The sequence below is a fragment of the Pituophis catenifer genome, unplaced genomic scaffold, assembly GCF_029215685.1.
Source record: "Pituophis catenifer annectens isolate HBS135680 unplaced genomic scaffold, rPitCat1.0.hap2 SCAF_1, whole genome shotgun sequence".
NCBI lineage: Eukaryota > Metazoa > Chordata > Lepidosauria > Squamata > Colubridae > Pituophis > Pituophis catenifer.
The window spans coordinates 157,536,967-157,561,897 of NW_027256881.1; the positions used below are offsets into that span (position 1 = coordinate 157,536,967).

General features: G+C 39.1%; 1 protein-coding gene across 1 annotated transcript; it reads right to left on the reverse strand.

Moving 5' to 3' along the window:
• Positions 1–1,340: 1,340 nt before the first annotated feature.
• On the reverse strand, positions 1,341–14,790 carry LOC139326725 (cysteine-rich venom protein TEL1). The gene is made up of 10 exons (XM_070956577.1): positions 14,764–14,790; positions 14,192–14,204; positions 13,733–13,786; positions 9,742–9,800; positions 8,415–8,528; positions 6,597–6,684; positions 5,703–5,851; positions 4,418–4,512; positions 2,077–2,165; positions 1,341–1,468 (listed from the first exon to the last, which is right to left on the reverse strand). The coding sequence occupies exons 4-10, from the start codon at positions 9,796–9,798 to the stop codon at positions 1,341–1,343; spliced, it is 720 nt and encodes a 239-aa protein (XP_070812678.1). The 5' UTR covers positions 9,799–9,800; positions 13,733–13,786; positions 14,192–14,204; positions 14,764–14,790.
• Positions 14,791–24,931: the final 10,141 nt, after the last annotated feature.

Genomic DNA, 24,931 nt, shown 5'->3' on the forward strand with positions numbered 1-24,931 from the left:
CACTTCTTTGATAGTCCACAATTACTTTATCTTGTAGATGGAGCATTGCAACCAGGAATATTTGGTGTCTAAGAATAGATGAAGTGGGTCATACACTTGCTAGAAATATGAAGGCTGTGTTTGATTTTGGGGTTCAAATCCTTTGTTAATGTTGCCCAAATGTATTTGGGGACAGAGCTGCCATCAGCAAGATTTCCTCTTTGAGGGAAATGGACAGTTCAGAAATATAAAAACATAATTAAATAAAATTATGGTTGAGGTGTGCCCGAAATTGTAAATATCAAAAGTTGTTTGTATCATTGCAAGCTCTGTTATTGTGTTTTTCTTTTAAGACACAAGATATTAATGTATGAGTTGATTTTTCTAAACTAAAACCTCAGTATTCAATTTAAATTGCTGTATTGGCACTTTGTGATAAATAAGTGGGTTTTGGGTTGCAGTTTGGGCACTGGACCTACCTCCACTGTCACTAGATTCTGAGTCTAACAACAGGGTGATTTTACCCTTCAAGTTTGTTTCCAAATGATATTGAATTTGTGATGTTTAAGCTCTACATTACAAGATGGTTTTTTAATGTAAAAATTCTTGTTTTAAGTAGGAAAACTCTAAAAAAAACTTATGCAGAAGAAATCATTTACTGCACTGAAAAGCCTTTGGTTGAATGTCTGGTTTAAGAGTCTCACCAGGGATATTTGACCACTTCATGAAGGTTACGTTTTTTATGATATTTTGGTAGATTATTATACTAAATTACAAACACTTACAAACACATGTACGCAATACATTGACCAGTCATTTTGCTCTTCCACAGAATTCATTTATTTATTTGTTTATTTAATTATAACATTTATAAAGCTGCCCATCTTTAAATCAACTCTGGGCGGCTCCAATCAAAAATTAAAAATCATATCAAATCATATCAAACTACAAACCACAACTGATTAAAACATTAAAAACACCAAAACCTGACATATAGTTTGCATGAATGGCATCAAATCAGTTCTAGATTAGATTTAGTAAAAGAATTTTACTAAAATTATAGTTGGAGTGCAAAGAATTTTGGTGATCTTATTTTCAGGCCTTCAGTATTTTCTTTTAATCAAGCTTACAGTGTGGCCCTTTTTTGATGTTACCCAGGCCTGTGATTTTTCCTATGACCCTTTGAACTTACAGTTTTCATCCCTAGCCTCTACTCCTGCTTATGTTTCCCTTAGGCATTCATAGGACACTCATGCAAAATATATGAAATCAAATGTCATGTAAGAATTTGCTGATACTAAAAGATGCCATGATTTTAAGATTTTTCTGACAGAGAAAACAAATATTGAATGGGAGATCCTCTATATTATTTCGGTGGGGCAGAAGCAAGTAGCAGGGCAATTTTCCCTGATCCAATCATTCTGGCAGTTACTTTGTTGCACTAAACTTTTGCAGTTTGTGAACTCATCTTTATGTAAGCAAGGATTTGCTGAAAATTTTAAAAAGAGAAGAAATGTAAATAAATGTGAGACATCAGAAGTATAACTGCTAGGAACACTTTTATAATTGTATGCAATGTTTTAGAGCTCAAAAATCAAACCTGTTAATTTTTTAAAAGGGGTGGATTCAAAGGCGAAGATTTTTAAAAAGGAAAATATTACTTAGAGTAATTATTTTAGAGTATATATTAAAGTAATTGTATGCAGCTGCTGAATTATTACTTTCAGCAATAGTCCTGAACAAAATCGAACAAAAAGCTGGTATGGATTTTAAGTTCTTCCTAAACTGAAATGGATTGATATTATCCTCGTATTTCCTGATTCAATTGCCTGGGCTCATTGACCACTAGTGTGGGAGCATATAGAAGCACCATTGAGGCAACTCTAGATGTCTGGTTATCCCACAGTAGCAAGCTTCGTGTATGTGATGATCCAGTTGTCTTGCCTAGATTTGTCTTGCTGGATAGCTGGCCATCTTCCATTATGCCTGTTATTCTACCTAGACATGGTTATCTCTTTAAATGAAATCTATTCTTGGGTGATATGACATGGCCTTTACAAATGTTGGTTTAATAACTGATTTTTTTTTTTAACTTACTGCATAGTCCGTTGTCACAAGCTGAAGGACAGTCCCCGCAAGTTGGCCCTGATTTATATGGAGTAGCAGTTAAACCTATGAGGTTCCCTCTGGAATGAAAAAGATGAACAGAATGGTGTCATATATTACTATTCTTATATTTGTGATTGCCGAAACCCCCATGTGGTATCAATAGATAATTGACTTTGGTTGCATTGTCTTGGTCTCTCTGGTTTGGGGTTCCAGTTTTGAGAGAGCAGACAGCACCACCATTGGAGGGGAAGACCTGACTTCTGAAGTCTTCTCCAAAAGGCAGTAAATCCTGTCAAGTTTTGTGAGAGAGCAAAAAAAGATTTTCCCGGCTTGTTGCAGAAATAATTGAGAGAAACTTTTACTTCCGCCTCATGTCTTCCTCTTTCCCCTCTTTCATTTTTCCTCTTTCTTTGTTAACATTCTCCTTCTCCTATCTCTCTGTCTTTCTCAATTCTCTCTAAGCAACACAGAAATGATTTCCTCCTTTCCTGCCAATCATAGGCCATGATCACTTGAGGATGCAAGTCTGCCTTCTATGCAGGTCATCCACGCTGTCTCTCTGCATGTTATCTTATGCATGTTTTTTTTCAGGTATTTCCCATAGTTGGGGAGAGCTCATGTGACAAAATATGTGACTACAGGTTGAAGATTTTCAATTCCGTTCTTGGAATTGCCACTCAAGTTAAAAAAAATAAGGTGCATAGAAAAGTAAGCAAAATGAATACAAAACTGAACAGGATTAGGACAAAAATTAAATTTAATTATCCATTCATAAAAATCCATCCATAAATATCCATCCATAAACATCCATCCACAGCTTTCAATTTTTTAATATTTTCTGGATGGATGAATTGAATGAATTTTGAGACTACTCAGTTTCAAAATGACTCTGTTCAGCTTCACAAGTGAAAGAAACAATATTATATTAAAAAACAGATATCCAAGCAACAACATAACATCTTACCACATCATCACCAACACAGAAGGATATTTCAGGGAAATTGTAGAATTATATAGGTAGTTTTTATTCAATGATTGACTTAGGACAGCAAACCTTTGCAGTTATGATGGTGAAAAAAAATCAACATTGCTACCAATTTTTGCCTTTACAACCTTTGCTGGTCTGTAAAAGTAGAGGAAAGTGAGATTGACACAGTAACACAGTCATTATTCCGCTTTGTGACCACATGGCTTAATGACTGAGTTGCCAGTCCAAATTGTGGTCACTAAATGAAGACTACCTGTATAGCCTTTTGTTTAAAAAAATCCCAAAGTCAGTTTTGATTTAACTCTCTTCATAACCCATTGCAGAAACAATAGAGATATATAATTGGAAGATTTCCTGAAATAATATATAACTAAGAGTATATGTCAGCCAATCTTATGAAAATTTAGGTATATTTGATTTTATTGCTAGGTAAAAGCATCTGCAGGAAAGAACAATGATGTTACAGCACAAACTTTGTGGCTTAATATATTGTGTCTAATCAGGGCACAAGAACAAAAGAGTGGGATTTGAATTGTGCTGTCATAATGCCTATTTCATCATTTTTTCCATCATGACAACTAGCAGTTCAAACATCTTTTGCTAGATAACATTTCTGGCAATGAAAATTGCCTGAAGATTATTGAAGAAAACCTGTGCTATTATGGATTCTATCCTAAAGCATCACTGGCTCTGGGACAGGACAAGGACATGTTCATTCTTAGCAAAAAGGATTCTTCTTGTAGAAGCGCAAGTGGAACATAGTAAATTACTTTTGAGGATAGCATTAGGAAATTATATTTTTTCAAACTGGCAAGGTCAGTAAATAGTACCTGAGATTTTTCATTCCTATAATTTCATATTCCTCCATCAATCACCTTCAAAGTCAGATTTAGGAAAATCACCTACACAGAAAGGTGCCTCATATGCCTCAGACCCATTTCTTAGAATTTAGCTCTTAGAAATTCTTCGTTGGAGCCCCTATTTCAAATAATCCTTGGTGTCTTGATATATTTCTTTTTCAAAATCTTATATTGAACAAATATCAACTCCAAAAAAACATACACTATGGCTAAACTTGAATTATTAGCATGCAAAACTTATTGCAGTTAATTAACATATAATAAATCTAGCTAGGAATAGCCATATTTTATTGCTACATTTGCATTTATTTTGTTCTTTTTATTGTACACTGCTTTATATAGTGTTTGGGTGTAAGATTGTAAATAACATTTGATTAAAATTTGATTTAAGTTCATTGTTTTATTTTCCAGGGCAATCAGAATCACTCTATTTAGACTTGCCATAAATGTGACAAACATAGAAATCATAGTTGATACATACGCTGGGCAGTACTGACAAACATAGAAGTAGTTGTATGAAGATGAAGGACAATAGTAAGCAGCACAACCAATACGGTAACTTTTGTACCAAACTATCTGTAGATACAAAAATATGCACATAGGTTAATATGCTAGAAGCTTAATATTGGTAATAAACATATGGACTTCAGAGGCGCATGTAAGAAAATAAACTCAGATGCGAGCATGTTGCAGTATATACAGTATACCACAATAACAATAAGTGTACAAAGAACTTCTCCAATCATTTCATATAAAAATTTGCCAAAGCAAAGAAATGTTAAAACAAATAAGGCTTCATCCTCTGTGTTTTAAATGTATATATTTAAAATAAAAAATATGAAACTGTTTCATCCTGATCTTTATAGACCATCTCTTTCTAAAGTGACCCACCACATCCAAAGCAGTTTACGTGTCAAGTGCTATGACCAGCAAGCTAGTTCCTCCTTCCCAGCTGCATGAAAGCCAAGGTCTTAATGGGCAGCTATTTGTGAATAACAAATAACACATTTAGTATGTTTTCAATCCTTCATTTACTCCATATCAGTACTTAAAAAACAAAATAGTGCAACATTTAACCTAGTCTAGTTTTTCCTTTTCCTTAACATGCACTGGGACTAGGGCTCCTGTGCTCAGATCTATGGAATTATTTAGTGATTTTAAGGACACAAGGGACGCGGTAGCTCAGTAGCTAAGATGCTGAGCTTGTTGATCGAAAGGTCAGCAGTTCAGTGGTTTGAATCCCTAGTGCCACATAACAGGTTGAGCTCCATTACTTGTCCCAGCTTCTGCCAACCTAGCAGTTTGAAAGCACGTAAACAATGCAAATAGAAAAATAGAGACCACCTTTGGTGGGATGGTAACAGTGTTCCATGTGCCTTTGGCGTTTAGTCATGCCAGCCGCATGACCATGGAGACAGTGCTGGCTCTTCGGCTTTGAAACGGAGATGAGCACCACCCTCTAGAGTCAGGAACGATTAGCACATATATGCGAGGGGAACCTTAAAGACACAGTTGCTTGATTTTCTTGGCCACAGCACAGAAAACTGTTTTGCTATTAACTTTTTGTGGGATGTTTTCTCAATTTTCCAGTTTAGCCTCAAGCAATGATTTTCCCATTTAACAAGGAGGCCTGGCCTAGGTTAGTGATTCAGGATCAGCCATGGACTTAAGCTTAATTCAAGGGAATCTACCTTTTTTATCTCATTTATTTTTATGGATTTATACTTGGTGAACATCGAAATGGCAAAGATATAAAAAAGTACTACCTGAGTATAATGGCCAATAACAGAACCTTCTGGGTTTGCTCCAACACCATAGATGAAATTTTTGTATTCATTATACCAAAGCTGAATTATTTCAGTCCATGCCAAGGGAACACTTGACATGTATATATTTTCACCACATTTTATTCCTTCTAAAAGTGGGTAGGGTTAAAAAAAAGCAACAGCAAGAAAACACAGGTGAATACATGTTTTGAAAGAAGCAAAAGGAAAGCAGAAAGGAGATAGCTGAGCATTTCTTATTTCTCCAGAAATACTAATGCAATCATCTTGCTAAACTATTGGAAAGGAAATGAACATTTTGTACCCAGATCTCTTATCATAATGCTTTTGCAGAACCTTTAATCATTCAAAGTAGTAATCAATTGTTTTCTGATGAGCATTTAAAAACAATAATATAGTTTATTTAGAAGTAAATTAGAATCCAGATGCCCTATTTTGTGGGTACATCTGTATGTTAATACATAGTGTGGCATTGAGATTAGGGAGATTCGGTTTTAATTCTCCACTAACCATTGAAATCTCTGAACATCTTTGGGCTTGGCATCTACCATCACAAACTGTGATGAGGACAATATCTGTAGCATCTTGGGGCGGATGGTGGACTATAAATGTAGTAATGTATAATATAAAAAAAATGAAAAAAAATCATTTTTCAAGTACAATTTTTCTTGCAAACTTGGGGGGGGGGGGAATTAAGAAAATTATTACTGTCTTAATCCTTCTACCACCCAGTCATTTACATGGGAGGGATTCCTAAGTATTACTTTTGCTGCTAATATTGGAGAACAAGATAGATTGTAAGTGCTATTTAATGTGAAATATACTATTAATTGTCTAACCAGTTAAAGTTTATACTAGGCCTTTAGACTGACTTACCAAGAATTCTTGAAGTGTCTGGACTGTGACCTAAAACACATCTATATGCCCAACGTTCTGCATTTGAAGCAGCTTCAGAATACCATTCCTACACAGAATAGAAGTCAACAGCAATAATCAATCAATGAGACATAATTTAAAATTGCAGAAAATATTTGTCTGATCATCTTTTTACTACTTTTTGACTTCCTTCAAATCTTGTAGTTAAGAATTCAGAAGTTACAGCAATATTCTCTAAAACATTCTTTGAATAGTTGGAGCTGGATTGTAAGGCTCCCTCCTCACCCTTTTCGACAACCAACCCATGTGTCCCGACAACCCATGTGTCCCCTGATGATTGCCATTAAGTGTTAAAATTCAGATTAAGATGGAGTTCTCTGATGAGTGTATGTTGACTGCCCTTACATGCAGGAACCAAAGAAAGAAATGGTCTTTTCCAATTCAAGAAAAAAAAATAAGGTTAAGAGTTTTCAACATTTCAACCATTATTATTGTAGCTTATTTATTTATTATTCAAATATATATAACTGCCAATCTGACAAAACTCTGGTTTATAAACAAAATTTAAAAAACAGTAATTCACAGTAATAGCAACAATTATTACCAAAAACATTAAAAACTATAAAACATAGCTAAAAAGAAATAATTGGCAAAAGGAAGCTAATAATAATAACCGGCCTCCCTAATTTTCCAGTTCCTTGGTGTCCTCAGCTTTGTGGTGGTGGTGGTGGGAAGGATACTTTACAATGTGGGCATCAGACCAGAGTCAGGAAAGCCCACTACCTAAGGCCTCCCAAATGTAACTCCCTAAATGGAACACACAGCGTGCCCTCTCTACTAGATCTGGTGAGACAGGAAGATGTAATTGGGCAGAGGTGGTTTCTCCAATAACCCATCCCCACCCTCAATGAAATCGAGTTTGACACTCCTGCCCTACAACATTTCTGACAAATGGCAGTCCAGTTTCTTCTTGAAAGCTTCCAGTGACCCTAACCATTTCATTTATGTCATTCTGACTACCCCACCACCTCCCTTCTTTTTCATAGATGTCACAATATTTATTTATTTACATAAATCATTCCAATTAGTATTTTCATTCTGTTTTCTGGTGATACTGCCACGTGAATCAAAGATCTACCTGGGCTATTTGCTTTGCCAATATGCATTGCTATTTTAATGGTTTTACTCTTGAGGAAAGCTAATCAAGAGATTTTTTTATCAAACTAAAGAACTTTGAGATTGTAATTTATGTAAAATGTTCAAATCTGCAAGTCTAGCCTTTGCTGCAATTATAGTAATTAAAGATACAAGAGCCAATATTGGAAAAAATGTAAAAAATACAGCTATATGGAGATACTAGAAATTGCTGAAGACCAGGGGTGGGTTCTACTTACCTTACTACCGGTTCACATCAAGCCTGCACGCACATGCGCAGATCACCTATGATGACATCTGGGTCAGTGGGCGGAGCCTCCTGCCAGTTTTACTACCGGTTCTTGCGAACTGGTCCAAACCGGGGGCAACCCACCACTGCCGAAGACCCTCTTAACCTAATCCCCCCTCAATTTCCTACTTTGATTGTATGTTTTCATGATCTTTTTTTCATCGTATATTTCCCTGAGTGGCACTATAACTAATAGATTCAAATAAAACTACAAATACACCTAAGTCCATATTGGCAAAAAAAAACCCTACCCGAATTATTCAATCATATTATAAATAATAAATATGTTCTCTTATCCTAGTTGTAAACCACATAATATCATATTAGTAAGAAACTTACAAACTCTCTGACAAATACAATTACATTTAGATTACCATTTTTAGCATGTTGCTGGCAGTTGGACTCACAGATCTCCTGAAAGAATTGTGCATGTCAACAATCTCCCTTTGTTTGTCTTGTCTCCTGGGTGACTCAGAATCAAAATCAACCTTAAGATAGCAAGCAAAATAAAATAAAATAAAAACAATTAAAAATTGTATGACTTAAAATAGAACAGGCAACTAATGGCCTCAGGACTCAGGACCAGTCCTTGTGAATGACTTTGTCTTCTGTCTCCTTCTATCACCATTCTACTCCCTGCAACTTTCTTCTGACCCCCAGCTATGAAACAGTGGCCCCATTTGTCTATGTATTTGAAAAGAGACTAGCCACAACATAGGAAACATAATCACAGAGCCAAGTTAAAATTAATTAATCATTTTTCTCTAATCTATTTTTCATGGAAATACCTCAGTGGTATGTATGCATTTATATACATCCTAAGTGGCTGAAAACAGGAATAAAAAGAGAGCCATCCTACTCATCAAGTGCCAAACCAATCAGCCTCATTGAACCCCCATCCCAGTCCAACATTTGTGGGGTGGGGGATGGCAGAGCTAGGTCTTCACTGCCCTCTGGAAGTCTTAAAAGGGTAGGGATCCCTCAAATCTCATGTGTGTGGGGGCTGTTCCAGCGGATTGGGACTTGGGTTCTGTTATAGGCCACAAGCATTAAAATTAGTCAGATTCTTTTCATTAAATGTGCCTGTTTTAATTATATTTGACTGCCCCATTCAGCATGATTTTGTTTGCTTTGTGTGTTCAACCCTGGAATATACTTACGAATTAAAATGAACAGTTAGATTCACTGACCAGACCAGAGTAATGAATGCTAATACTATTTGATTAAAAGGTTATAGTATTACAGCAAGAATCTTGAAAGTCTGGATTCAGATTTATCTCACTGTTGTCTCAGCTGCATCTCCTCTTCTTGCTCATAAAGATTATTTCTATCACCCATCACACATATGGAACAATACAGCACATATTAGGCAGTTTAATGAATGATTAATTGTAAGAGGAGAAAGTTATGTACCTGCTAAATTCCCGGTTTAAATATGGGCTGAGGCGAGACAATCGGTACAACACTATTTTATTAACAAACAGCAGAACTGAACGAAAGGCAACAAAACCCTGACAGCATTTATATATGCCGGCTGTCAAACCCAACCACCAATCAACTGGCACCTTTTCTCCTGCCCTTGTGGCTGCTTCTGCGTCAGCCAATCAGGGAACGGTGCCTCCATTGTTAGGCAACGTGCCAAACACAACAGTACCCTATATATTAAATCTGCTATATGTGATACAAAATTATTAAACTTACATTTCCAAAAGACTGTTGCAGCACTGCAGCAAGACTTAGTAAGATGAAGACAATCATTTCTAAAAACAAAAGAACATTGAGATATATCAGTGCTTAATCTCCTTAATGGAATTTGTGCCAACTTTCTTTAAATTAAGACCCGACTGAAGACTTGGTGGCTGCCAGGGATAGGGCGGCTGCTGGAGCTTTGGACCGTGTCGTGCCTTTGCGGCCTCTGACCTGGCGCCGATCTCACTTGGCTCCCTGGTTTCCTGAGGAGCTGAGGGAGATGAAGCCCCGGAAAAGATGCCTGGAGAGCAGTTGGAGAGCTAGCCTTTCCAAATCCGACCGAACACTGGTGAGGTCTCATATTAAGACCTACCTAGTGGCGATAAAAGTGGCAAAATTTAATTATTTTTCCGCTCTTATCGCGTCTGAAGATAACCGCCCAGCCGCCCTGTTTAGAGTGACCCACTCCCTGCTCCATCCGGGAGTGCAAGAAGACCCTTTGCAGGGTAGAGTTGAGGATTTTGTGCAGTATCTGCAGGATAAAGTTGCTCAAATTCGGGAAGGACTGGACTCCAACTGGGTAGATTCGGGGGGGGGGGGAGATGAGGGTGAATGGTTTTGAGAGTGTTATCTGGGAGGAGTTTGACCCTGTGGCTCCCGAGGATGTGGACAGGATTCTGGATAGGCTTAGCACGGCCACATGTTTATTGGACCCGTGTCCCTCCTGGTTGGTGCTGGCTTCCTGGGAGGTAACACGTGGCTGGCTCCAGAGGATTATCAATGCTTCTTTGAGTGAGGGTTATTTTCCCACTGCCTTGAAAGAGGCAGTGGTGAGGCCCCTCCTCAAGAAGCCCTCCCTGGACCCGGCCGTTTTAGCAAATTATCGTCCAGTCTCCAACCTTCGCTTTGTGGTGAAGGTTGTTGAGAGTGTGGTGGCGCGACAACTTCCCCAGTACCTGGATGATGTGATGTATCTAGATCCGCTCCAGTCAGGTTTCAGGCCTGGGTACAGCACGGAAACGGCATTGGTCGCATTGGTTGATGATCTCTGGAGGGCTCGGGACAGGGGTTGTTCCTCTGTCCTGGTCCTTTTAGATCTCTCAGTGGCTTTTGATACCATCGACCATGGTATCATGCTGTGCCGGTTAGAGGGGTTGGGGGTGGGGGGCACCATGCTACAGTGGTTCTCCTCCTTTCTCTCTGACCAGTCGCAGTTTGTGTTGACAGGGGGACAGAGGTCGACCTCGAGGCACCTTAGGTGTGGCGTGCTGCAAGGGTTGGTCCTCTCGCCCCTCCTGTTCAACATTTATGTAAAGCCGCTGGGTGAGATTGTCCGTGGTTTCAGGGTGCAGTTCCATCAGTACGCTGATGACACTCAGCTGTACATTTCCACCCCGAACCACCCCAATGATACCCTTGCCATGATGTCCTGGTGCCTGGAAGCTGTGTGGACCTGGATGGGGAGAAACAGGCTCAGGCTCAATCCTGCCAAGGCCGAGTGGCTGTGGCTTCCGGTGTCCCGATATAGTCAGCTGGTGCCATCGCTGACTATTGGGGGTGAGTCGTTGGCCCCCACAGAGGGGGCTCACAACTTGGGTGTCCTTCTGGACGCACGGCTTTTCTTGGAAGAACATGTGGTGGCCGTGGCCAGGGGAGTGTTTTATCAGGTTCGCCTATCCACCAGTTGCGGCCATTTCTGGATCGGGACTCCTTACGCACGGTCAGTCATGCCCTCGTCACCTCCCGTCTGGACTACTGCAATGCTCTCTACATGGGGCTCCCCTCAAAGAGCACCCTGAGGCTCCAACTGGTCCAGAATGCGGCTGCACAGGTGATTGTGGGAGCGACATGGTGCTCCCATGTAACACCTCTCCTGCGCAAGCTGCACTGGCTTCCAGTGGTCTTCTGAGTGTGATTCAAGGTGCTGGTTACCACCTTTAGAGCGCTCCATGGCTTAGGACCCGGGTATCTTCGAGACCGCCTTCTGCCACCAAGAGCCTCCCGCCGGCCAGTACGCTCCTACAGAGAGGGGCTCCTCGGAGTGCCGTCGGTCAAACAGTGTCAGCTGGCGGCCCCCAGGGGGAGAGCCTTCTCTGTGGGGGCACCTGCCCTATGGAACGAATTGCCCCCGGAGATAAGGAGGATTCCAGATCTACGCACCTTCCACCGTGCCCTCAAGACCTTTCTATTCCAACAAGCCGGGCTGGCCTAACTCTTTTAATTGAGTAATTTAGTTCTTAATTTGATTTTAAATTGGGGCTGTTTTAATTGTTGTGGGCCAATACTATTTAATTTGTTTTAAACTATTTTTAAATTTTGTATTCTATATATTTTTATCTTTGACTGTTCACCGCCCTCAGTCCTTCGGGAGAAGGGCGGTATATAAATTTGAACAATAAATAAATAAATAGTTCAGATATCTCCTAGACCACAAAACTTACTCTAATTCTTAAGCATTTTCTCTCTTTTACTCCCTTGTACTCCAATAGGCATCCTACATATCCATGGTTCATTCTAAGGATATGTAAATCATTTATATACAAATCATCTATACAATAGTTCCAGAGGTGGGTTTCAGCAGGTTCTGACCAGTTCTGGAGAACCGGTAACAGAAAGTAAAAATGCTGACTGGCCCCACCCCCATCTATTCTCTGCCTTCCGAGTCCCAGCTGATCGGGAGGAAATGGGGATTTTGCAGTAACCTTCCCCTGGAGTGGGGTGGGAATGGAGATTTTACAGTATCATTCCCCTGCCACACCCACCAAGCCATGCCCACCAAGCAATGCCATGCCCACCAAGCCACACCTACAGAACTGGTAGTAAAAATTTTTGAAACCCACCACTAAATAGTTCCTTAAGTTTTCTCTTATTGATTTGCTGTGGTAAAAGATAACTTTCACCCCAGCCATTTCCATAAAATCCAATCAAAAAATCACACCCATCAGAGATTATTGAATCTAAAATTCAATAATGTCTGAACGGTCCCAGGTTAGAAACATCTCGTTTAGAATATATTGTTTCTCAGTCTTTTGCCTTATATCAAATATGATCAATTATATCAGCAGATGCAAAAGATACACGGCTAACACATTTGGCAATGGAAATTGCTCCTGAGGCAATGCAATCAGAATTTGTTCCTGATTGCAAGAATTTGTTCTGGCAGCCTTTATCTTGAGAGCGTGTAAAGAGATTGGATTAACATGATTCTTAATTGACTTCCCAATGTCTCAGGTGTGCTAGAAAGTGATGTGACACCACTGTATATGGAGTTGGCTTTTCTGTGGCCCTTTTCCATAGCTGTAGCATCTAATGAGAAACTACAGGCAGCAGAAGCTGAGAAGCATATAAATTTAATCATAATTTTTTAAAAAATCAAATTGCTGAGTTAGAACCCTAGCACCATGCATAAAATATTGGGAGGCACTAAACCAGACTGCCAAAATCCATAATAACAGAGAGGAGAAAATAGAAAAAACAGTATATTTTATGAGCTCAGTTTCTCTTAGGAAAAAGTATTAAACCAAAAAGCAAAAAGGGTTAGGATAAAGTTGAGGTCTGATGTATTGCAATATACATTTACAGACCAGTGGTACAAATGTTTATTTGGAAGTCAGTCCCATTGAGTTCAATTTGCATTTCATTCATATAAATGCACAAAAAGGTCTGTAGCCTTGAAATACTTTTAATTCTAATTTCCTCTTTCCAGGGAATCTTAGAAATATTAGTTTAGTAAGGGAAGATCCCAGGAATGCCTAATAGGATCATTGGCAAACTCAAAAACCAGCAGTGTCAGATTTTTTAAAAGAATATCATGCTATTTAAGCCAGTATAAAACCTAATGTATTATGGTAATAGATGTAACATATTCTCAAAAATAGAACAAAATAATAAAATTTCATAAAAGTTGCAAACATACTAAATGCCTTTCCCCCTAAAATTATCCTAGCTTGCTTAATTACAAATAATGTAATTAAACAAGATGCAGTAAAATAATAAATCTTACCTGTTGTTTTGAATAAACCTGAAGGTAACTTCTTTGCTGCTTTCAGAAAATCGTGGAACTCAGACAGACAGTACCAGGTTTATATACCTTCACTGCTTCCTGTAATTCAGAGTGACTCAGTGCTCAACAGTAAATTATATCCCTTAAGCCTTGTAAGACAGAAGTTTGGATTTGTCTCAAGTTCTTTTTTTCTTCTCGGTTGTCAATCAGTCCCTTAATGATTGACATTACAACTGTGAGAGATCTCACGAAGGTTGATGGTTCGTTGAGGGCGCTTCCAAGAAAAAGGCAGCACGCAGGGATGCAATCAAGTTGAATCTTTATTTAGGAATAAAGTAGAATAAATGAGTTCACTGGCATGGAGGCATCCATGCCTGGATTGAGCCCATGGTTCAGTCCCGTAGGAAGCTAGAACAAGAGCCAAAGAGCAGCCCCTGTGCAGGGGTTCTTATAGGGGGCCCCTGGCCCCTCCCTTACTAATGTGTGTGAGGGGGCCGGAGGGCCATTAACTCTCCCCAATGGGGCTGCAGGGGCTGGAGCCCATTGACCTACCAGTGGGATCCAAGGTGCCTCTTTGCTCCCATCTGGTGGCCTTTTAAGAAACTGCCATGGCTGGCACAAAACACCTAACAACAACAGACTCAGAAATAGTTATTTACAACTCATTGTTGAAGATATGACTGTGCTCCCCCCCCACACCCGGGTAACATGATTGTATTTTGAGTGTTTGGCAACCAGCTCACATTTACGTCTGGTTACAATAATTCACAATCATGTGACTGTGATTTGCGACTTTTTTGCCTTTTTCCAACATAAAATGGCAAAAAATATACATTGGATATGCTGGATTTGCTTAACAACTACATGGTTTGCTTAATCACAGTGACACATAATCAAAATTTGGGGTCCATTGTGATTGTTAAGCAAGGACTACTTATGTCATCATCTCTTTAGATTTCAAGATAATGTAAAAATATTGAAAGTATACAGACGATGGCCTTGTGATCATTTAAATTCTAAACTCCATACACTAATATTGTAGTATGAGGAATGATAACCTTGATTTATAGTAACTTTCTACAATAGGTGCTCTTCAGAAGGTCTGGGCTTTAGGTAGTGGTGGGTTGCCGCTGGTTTGCACCGGTTCTATAGAACCGGTAGTAAAACCGGCGGGAGGCCCCGCCCACCGACCCCAATGTCACCAAAATGCTTCTGCACATGCGCAGAGCACGCATGCGCGTGGCCCCATTGCAAACGGTAGTAAAGGTAAGTAGAACCTACCCCTGGCTTTAGGTATCCTAATTCCTAACCAGAATAGCTAGGTAATCTTAGCCAACCATACCATCTAAACTTCTGTGGTAGCATGACAAGCAATAATATGGACCCCCTTTTCATGACCATCCTCAGTGTGTTGCTTTCCATAACAACCGATCTGAAGTTCCATGTCCTGCCAGGTTCATCTGCTGTAAGTGGCTTTGTTTTACCCCTTGACAAATACCAGGGACATCTCTGGGCTTCCCACATTTACAAATCTGGAGTTCATAAATCAGCTCTACCTGTGAAGGACGTCTATCAGGATTGATTCAAAGATATCTGAAGATGTTTCTGTCAGATTTTAGGCCAAGGACCATTGATCCTCAAACACCCTGTATTAGTCTGACTATCACAACCACATTTAGCCACAGAGTACTCACAGTAACCGTCTGCCTAATATGGACCCCAAATACTTGTAACTCTTTGGATACTGCTGTCAAATCTATCCTTAGGATATCCATAGTGCCTTTTGGTCTTAGTACCACACCAAGGATGGTACCATATCTTCCATCCCTTCTCATCATGGCCATGCTACAACATCCAGGCTACACCCTTCTTTAGGTCTTTGAGCAAGCTTAAGGCTTACAAATCAGTGCAGGTTTACTTAAAGCTTAATAAATGTCATAAAATCGAACATCTAATATTTTGTAAATATTTGTGAAGCTCATTGTGCTAATCTAAGGGAATGTCATCTTCTTTCCAAATTCCTCCCCCCCTCCTTTGCTTCTTCTGCCAATCTGAGAAAATCTGGAACCAGTTTTTCCTTGTTAAAAAAACAAACAAAAAAGGGCTGGAAGTGGAAAAGGCAAGCGAATTAGATCAGGGAGCCCTAAGTGCTTTTGCAAAATTATATAAAAATAAAGGAAGAATCAGTGTTTCTCATATGGCTCCTTTCATTAAAACCCAGACAAAATTTCCCCATTCTGAGAGGGGGCATCACTTACTGGAGATGTATGTAGCCATTTCATTGTTATTTCTAAAGTGCAATAATGGGGTTTCTCTTATGAATGTCCTACACTAAATAGAACAGAACAGAGCAGAACAGAACAGAACAAAACAGAACAGAATTCTTTATTGGCCAAGTGTGATTGGACACACAAGGAATTTGTCTTCGGTGCATATGCATAAAAGGAAAAAAAAGAAAAAAATACACTAATCAACAATCATAAGATACACCACTTTGTGATAGTCATAGGTTACTAATAAACAATTAAATCATACTAGGAAACAAACAGAACAATATAAAAGTAAAAATACAAGGAACATGGTTATAGTCATAAGTGGGAGGAGATAGGTAATAGGAAGGATGAGAAGTAAATAGTTTGACAGTGGGAATTAGTTGTTTAGCAGAGTGATGGCATTCAGGAAAAAACTGTGTCTTGTTCTGGTGTGCAGAGCCCTAGAGCGTCTTTTTGAGGGTAGAAGTTGAAACAATTTATGTCCAGGATGTGAGGGTCTGTAGAGATTTTCACAGTCCTCTTTTTGATTTGTGCAGTACACAGATCCTCAATGGAAGGCAGATTGGTAGCAATAGTTTTTTCTGTAGTTCTAATTAATCCTTGAAGTCTGTGTCTGTCTTGTTGGGTTGCAGAGCTAAACTAAGTAGTCATAAAGAAGCAGATGTTTAGCAAAAACTACTAGGAGTTTCTAAAGGAAAGTGCCCTTTCATTCCCATTCTAACATTTTTCCACCAAGCATTTTATTTTTAGAGCCACATTTGGCTGGAAACTTACTTGAATTTTGTGTATGAATAAAAAGATCCAAACCAAAAGAAAGTTAGCCTTTCCCAACTGTGCAGCAATGCAAGCATTTTAAAATTACCATTGCTTGCTGGAACTGAAGTAATATTTATGAAATTCGTTTTGTACCACTTTTTAAAAAATATAATGTTAGTAAAAGAGTTTTTAAAAAGTAAAAATGAATGCAAACTAAAATAAGAGTAAAAAGAAAAAAAAAAGAAAAGGGAAGAAATGAAAGAGAAAGCCAAAATGCAAAAAGAAAAAGACACAAGAAAAACAGAAAAGAAAGAAAAAATATAAAGAAGTGGCTTCCAATCTTCTTTGCAGCACTTATAAATACAATTATAGATTTACCTCTTTCTCTAAAATTATGTTGTGACTCTCTTCTTTCTGTAACCTATCCTACCTACTTGTCAAAACCAGTGTGTAAGTATGTTTTTCTGTTTTAAACAAAAAGTCCATAAAGTTTCCAGTCAGGAATAAATATAGATAATTGTCTTTTCTCTCATCAAACAGGTCAATTTGGCCATCTCAGTTCTATCACGTTCACCAACCATTCCTCTGTTGTAGGTATTATCTGTTCTTTCCATCACTGACCGTTCAATAATTTTATGTATGTATGTATGTATGTAAAACAATGTTCTCAACTCTATGGAGGTTTCTAGTTTCAGTTGTATATTAATCTTTAAAGTGTTCTGAATCTGTGGGCATCTTTGACCCCAAAACCTGCTAGGTTATTTGCACATCCCAGCATGATAAAATAAGCCTTCTTGTTGTTCACATTCCAATATAGATTTGAAGTACACCTATGCATTCTAGATAAATTTTCTACTATCATATATCAATGGTATATCATAATTTATTCTGTACCATGTTTGAGGAATTTAAAATGTATGGAATTTATTTTATGAGTAATAATGTTTTCAAAAAAATGAAGGTAGTATTCTTCATAATTTTAATACTAGAATCTTCCTAGGATCCCATAATTAGAATGAGGATGGAAATGTAATTTCTGTAATTATTTGTGTTGAATTGTTACTACTGCCTGCTTTGATAGATTAGAGATTCATTAGATGTTGGGAGTTTATTATGAAAAACAAAATATTAGATAATTTGGATGTTAGGATGGACAAGCATCTAATCAATAGGTGGTGTGCACTGATAGCCTTGAGGATTTTGTCTGCTTTATCAGAGCCAAAGAATCAAACTGTTTCCAGACTTTCCCCCAGGAATCTCACATAGACTTGCACCACACATGGTTCCAACTGAAAATGAATCCAAGTGACTTTATTTGTCAAGTTTTGAACAAATTCCTCTGCATGGCCCTGCAGATAAAAACCCAAAGCCTCCTGTCCCAGAAAATATCTGGTGGTCTGGAACAGGGACAACAGGTGACATACTGCAAATGCAATATGAAATAATTATGTTTCACTGCTCTTATTACCATGGGGTAAGTCTTAAATAGCAGCTGTTGGGTCCAATAGGAATCACCCTTTGTTTTCTTCCAGCAGTGGTCTGAGCGTCTCATAAAAGCTCAGAACCCATGTCTCTTCTGTTAACCATGGGGAAAGTTAGGAGTGATAGATTAAGAGAGGCCACACAGGAGTGATCTTGTTCAGAGCTTGGCCATCCTTTGATTCCAGGATTATATCAAGGCTTCGGCAAGGCCATGTAGGAAGGCCTCTGGGATATCCCCCAGTTCCCTCTGGAACCCATTTGAATTCATTAGTTGCCAGGTGAACCGCTTAAATGGATCTGGCCTCCCTGTGAAGGGGGGTAATATAGGAGAATCCCAAGGACACCGAGGCATGATCTGATCATGACAGGGGGGATAATGTTAGATCCCCCGCCAAATCACATTGCCATTGCTCTGACAAAAAGATCATATTTGATGTGTGACCATTGTCCTGAGTTGGACTCAAGATAATCTGGGACAGGCCCATGGCTGCTATGGTGGCTATGAAATTCTGGGCTGCTTCTGAAGCCAAACCAAGAGGAGTTCAAGCAGAAAAGTTGCTACACAGCCGGAAGCTAGTACACTAATAACAATCCTAACTGATCCCATAATACTTGGGGAGCCAGGCACCTGAAGGTGAAGAGAACTCTGGATGACCACTTTCACTCCACCTCTCCTTCTCTGGGGTCTCAACTGGTGCCAAATCTTAAACCTGCCTGGGCACATCTCTGAAGGGGAAACACCTCCTTTCAGAGTTAGCCAGGTCTCAGTGATGCATGCCAGGTTGGCTCACTTCTCCTCTATGACATCTTGATAAGGGGAGCCTTATTACCGGTATTGACCAACCTGCCATTCACTAGCATAGCTAAAGTCCCAGGCCTCCAAAGTTATGCTGTCCAGGAACTGGGAATGAGCTCAAGTGCTTCGATCTGGCCCACAGGGCCACCCTGGAAACAGCAAAGATCGGCCCGCGGTGGCTCTGCCAGTGAAAACAGAGCTCGGGAAGGCTGTGCTCGGTGACACTTTTTACTGGCAGAGGGCTGCAGGAGGCTGTCACAGCCAAAAATGGAGCCCGTGGGGGCCGCACAAGCTGGCCATGCTCACCATGGCCATGGCCACCTGGACACCGCCACCCAGCCCCACTGAGGTCAAAAACAACTCTAATACAGCCTTCAATGAAATTGAGTTTGACACCCCTGCCTTAAACAGCTTCTGAAACACAAATTTCAAGGTAACTACACTATGATTGGCTGTGAAAGTTGGACCATAAGAAAAGCTGAGTGCCAAAGAATTGAGGCCTTTGAACTATGATGCTGGAGAAGACTCCTGCAAGGTGAACAAACAAGTCAGTCCTAGAGGAGATCAACCCTGACTGCTCCTTAAAAGATCAGATCCTGAAGATGAAACTGAAATACTTTGGCCACTTAATGAGAAGGAAGGAGGACTTCCGGTGCAGCTGTCAGGGCAGAAAGACTGGTGCGGTATTGGTTCCTCTGTACCGTGTGTTTTTCTCGAAACTCCGCGGCTTTATTTTGCCGTTCTCAGCCCTGGAGAGGCTGACGGAGCGGAGGGGTTTTCTTCGGAGGCGAGGAGGGGTGTGTGACCCCTCATTGCAATGAAGCTTGTGCCCCAAGGATCCGGAGGACAAGAAGAGGGCCGTGAATAGCGGCCCCAAAGCCGATGATGCTGCAATTTTGACCGGCATGGGGAGACGAGATTGAGCTGAAAGGAAAAGGAAGAAAAGAGTGGGGCTTGGATCTAGCACTGACAGGACCATGTGAACAAACAAAATAGCGGCAGCCAAGATTGTAGGTAAAGGAAGTCTTTATCTATTTGCTTTTCAACTTTCTCACTGCTGGGGAGTCTTGGTGAAGTGGAAGAATGACGCCCTCTAATTGGTATACGTTGAATTGTTAAACCTCTAAACTATCGTACTTATTACTTTGTTGCCTATTCTATGGAACTAGCGATTTGAACACGACAGAAGATCTCTTCCCCCTACCTCCTTTGGAGCGGATAGTCAAGGGGAACTTTATATAAAAGAGGAATGACTTTTTGAAATAGTAACTTTGAAATTGATGGCGATGATTAGGGGGTGAATCTCTTCCTGACCTCCCTCCCTCCCTAGGATTATTTACTGTGAGCTCTCTCCCTTCTAGCCCTTTTAATGTTTGGATTCAATCTCCTTCTGAACCCCCATCAATTCTTTCGCTTTCCTGTAAAATACACTGTGTAAAAATTAGTTAATTGAAGCTAATCTATTTGCTTAATTAATTGGATGACCATTTAATTGATTATTTGATCTGTTACTTATTATACTTTTGTTTATTATATAGATTGTATATTACATAAGATTACATAAAATTAATCTTGAACTGATTTTAGATTTTAGATTTTCAGGATAGTGTTAAATAATTGAGGTTGAATAGTAGTAAGGGAATTAATTAATAGAAAAGGTTGGTCTGACTGTGTAACTTCAAGCAGATTTCTTATTATTAGTGTATGATAGGTTGGAAGAATCTCCTATGTTTGGCCGACATGTCTACTATAGTGACATCAACAAAGATGACGAAGAAACATGTAGCCTCAATAGTAGCAGCCTCTCCGATTACAACTCCCCCAGGGGTAAGAAAGTAATCTGAAAGTTTATCAGCAGTAGAGAAATCTGTTACGATGCAGGGAATCCAAGTGATGTTTCAAAACATCCAGGAAATAATGGAGAAAAATCAAGAATTGACATCTAAAAATTTTGATGATCTGAAGATTGAAATGAGTGAATTAAGAGGAGAGATTAAACAAATAAAAGAAACCCTGGGGGAGATGAGATTAACCTTAACCAAACACGAAGACCGCCTGACAGAGGTGGAAAAAACTACTGAAAGAGTGGAGGTCCAGATGGAGAGGTGCGAATGTAGATGCGTGCAAGCGGTTGAAAAGCTGGAAGATGAGGTGGTACTTTTAGAGATGGAGAAATCCGCCTTCTTTTTACGTCTCCAGAACATGGTAGAGGATAAAGAGGAATGTCTAGATGAGATTGTGGGGGAAGTGATCGCGAAAGTAGTTGGAAAAGGAAAAGAAGAAGTTTATCGTGATATAGATGAAGCTTACCACATTTATACTAACTATGCGAGACGCCATAATCTACCTAGGGAAATCCATGTGAGACTTGCTAAAAAGGTGCTTAGAGACGAAACTCTCCACAAAGCTAGAGACCAGAATGTTACTTATAAAGGTTGCCAGATTACAATTTTGAAACAGATACCTAGAAGGGTACGGGAACAGAGACAGAACTATCAATTTATAACTTCGCAACTGAGGAAACATAATGCGCCATACAGATGGCTGCTTCCTGAAGGGCTTCTGGTGACATGGCAGGACCGAAAGATAAAAATTGAGAATTTACAAGATGCTCAGGATTTTTGTGAAAATTGTTTTGGATTTAGTGAACAGGAAAGGGACAATGAGATAATAAAAGGGGATCAGAGGGACGATGGGAAACCCAAGGGAGGAGCACGAGCATATTATGGGAAAGGAAAATGGGACGGGAGAAAGAGGGAAGGAAGAACAGAAGAGTATGGAGTAGAGACTCGCCAGACATCCAAAGCTAAAGGGATTAATAGATAAAAATGGATCAAGGGGTGAGACTGGTGAATGTCAACGGTCTCAATACCTCGACAAAGAGAAGGTTTTATCGAAAATTGTTAAAGCTAAAGTAGATATAACTTGTCTGCAAGAAACCCATATTAAGCTATCTCAATCAAATTTATTGAAATGCCCAAAAGCAAGGAAGTTATTTGTAGCGGCTACGGAGGAGAGGAAGAGAGGACTAGCAATCTATGTAAAAGAATATCTATTCCCGAAACAACTATATGTAGATGACGAAGGAAGAATGTTGATATTAGAAGTTGAATTATTACAGAGCAAGGTATTATTAATAGGAATTTATGCTCCTAACACTAGACAGGGAACTTTTTTTCGGAAAGTGCATTGGAAAATTCTGGATCTGGAATACGAGCAAGTATGTCTTCTTGACGATTTTAATGCAGTGGTCAATAGGATACAGGATTATAGGTCTGGGAAAAACAAAAAAGGGAAAAATGGAGAATTAGATAAGAGGATCTTACCAGTCATTTGCAATGAAATGAGGGATGAATTTGGACTGAAGGATATTTGGCATGAACATAATTCAATGGCTGAGCAATATACTTATTATTCCCCCAGGCACAAATCATGGTCCAGGCTGGATATGATTTGGTTGTCACAAGAGCTTAGTACTCAAGTAATGGAGGTTAGGATCATGCCAAATGATTGGGTGGACCACAACCCAGTATTAGCTGTTTTAAAGAAGGAAAGGAAGACTAGGAAGAGATGGCCCTCCAAATAGTGTGGGATACCGCCAAAGCCTTCATAAAGGGATTAATTATTAAACATATTGCTATCAAACGTAAAAGAGAAGAACAAGACAGGAGTGAGATATTAAGTCAATTATCTAAGGTTGAGGAGCAATTACAGTGTAATTCATTGGCCACTGAAGCAAAAGAGCAGATAATTCTATTGAAACACCAACTTAACCTTTTGGATCTTGATGCAATGGAGGATAAGATAAAGGTGGCAAAACAGAAGCATTTTGAGTCAGCCAATAAATTAGGGAGATGGTTAACATTTAGATTAAGAAAGGAGAAACAGAGCAGAAGAATTGAACAATTGGAAGATAAGGATGGGAATCTAATAAGAGATAAGGGAGAGAAGGAAAGAATTGCTGTAGTGAAAAAGTACTTAGAGAATTCGGATTTATCTAGGATATCTAACTTGACGAAACAGATTTTAGAAGTGGAAATAACTTTGACAGAGATTGAAAAAGCAGTAGGAAAACAGGAGAACTCTAAAACGCCAGGCACAGATGGACTCCCGGCTGAGATATACAAGGCATTGTTAGAAGTAATGGGGGAACATATGCAGGATTTATTTAATGAGGTGCTTGGAAAAGCTGAAATTCCCCATTCATGGAGGGAAGCTAATATCTAAGGAAGATCCCCCTCCAAAAGATATAAAAAACTACGGGCTGATATCCCTCCTGAACTCAGATTATAAAATATTTACAGAAATCCTAGCAAACAGGTTAAAAGGTTTTTAAAATGAATTTATACACACTGATCAAAATGGGTTCTTACCGTTGAGACAACTACAAGATAATCTTAGAGTTATGTTAAATGTACTCAAATATTATGAAAACCATCCAGATAAACAGGTTGCTCTAGTTTTTATCGACACCCAGAAAGCATTTGATAGGGTTAATTGGGAGTTCATATTATCACAATTAGAATATATGGGCTTTGGACCAAAATTCTTGAATGCAATCAAAGCTATTTACTCTAAACAGACCGCTAGATTATTGATAAATGGTAATTTATCAGAAGAATTTCTTATTGGTAAAGGTACAAGACAGGGGTGTCCTCTCTCCCCCCTATTCTTTATACTATCGTTAGAGATTTTACTTCACAAAATAAGAAATGATGAAGGAATAAAAGGCCTTAAAATTAGAGATCAGACATATAAGATCCAGGCTTTTGCAGATGATATGGCCTTTATTTTGGAAGACCCTTTAAAATCAGGTATATCCTTACTGGAGAAAATCGAGGAGTTTGGGGCTGTAGCAGGGCTGTTAATTAATAAAAAGAAGAGAAATATTCTAACTAAGAATATCTCAGAGAAAGGTAAGCAGGTTTTAGAGGAAGCAACAGACTTAGAGTAGTTAGTAAAGTCAAATACCTGGAAATTTGGTTAACATGTAGATGCTCGAGCATCCAGGAGGATAATTATATTAAAATACTAACCCAGGTAAGGAAAGATCTTGATAAGTGGGGTAAAATTCAATTATCATTCTTGGGAAGGGTAGCAACAATAAAATCTTATGTTCTACTGAAATTTAATTTTCTCTTTCAAACAGTTCCAGCAAATCTATCAAATAAATTTTTTACAGATCTAAATCAGGTAGTAACCAAATTTGTATGGCTATTAAAAAGAAAATGATGCAGGAGACAAAAGAAAGAGGGGGTCTTGGTCTACCATGCTGGGAGAATTATTATTTAGCCACCTTATTAGTTTGGGTTAAAGAATGGATCATTTTAAGCAACAAGCGTCTTCTTAGGATAGAAGGCCACGATTTACAACAAAGTTGGCATGCAGCACTCTGGCGGGACAACGCCCCCCCCAAAGTAAATGGTTCACTCAGCACTACATAAGGAATATTTTAATTCAGAGTTGGGAGAAGTTTAGTAAAAAATATTATACCAAAGTACCTTGTTGGATATCGCCTCTAGAAGCTTTGACCTAACCTATACTATTTAATTTCGTGAAAAAGACAACATACAAAGATCTGTTGAACGTGCAAGGAGAGTTAAAATCAAGATAGGAGTTAAATTCTCAGGGAATTCAACTAGACTGGTGGGCTTACTTGCAGGTCCAATCAAAATACAAAAGCGATCAAGATGGAAGGGGAATAAATGTCGACCTGCAGGAGCTAGATAAAATTTTGATAGGTCAGGAAAAGGGTATGATCTCTAAATGTTACAAATTGTTAATGAGGATAGAGATTGGTGAAGAAGTAGTAAAGGACACGATGATCACTTGGGGGAAAAATTTTGGTTACCCAATTTACCTTGAAAAATGGCAAGAGATTTGGTGGGGAAA

Coding starts and splice junctions, on each gene's coding strand:
- LOC139326725 (XM_070956577.1), bottom strand. CDS start 9,798: ATGATTGTCTTCATCTTACTAAGTCTTGCTGCAGTGCTGCAACAGTCT. Junction 8,529..9,741: donor TGCAACAGTCTTTTGGAAAT/GTAAGTTTAATA, acceptor TGCTATCTTAAG/GTTGATTTTGATTCTGAGTC. Junction 4,513..5,702: donor TTATTGGCCATTATACTCAG/GTAGTACTTTTT, acceptor TTGTATCTACAG/ATAGTTTGGTACAAAAGTTA.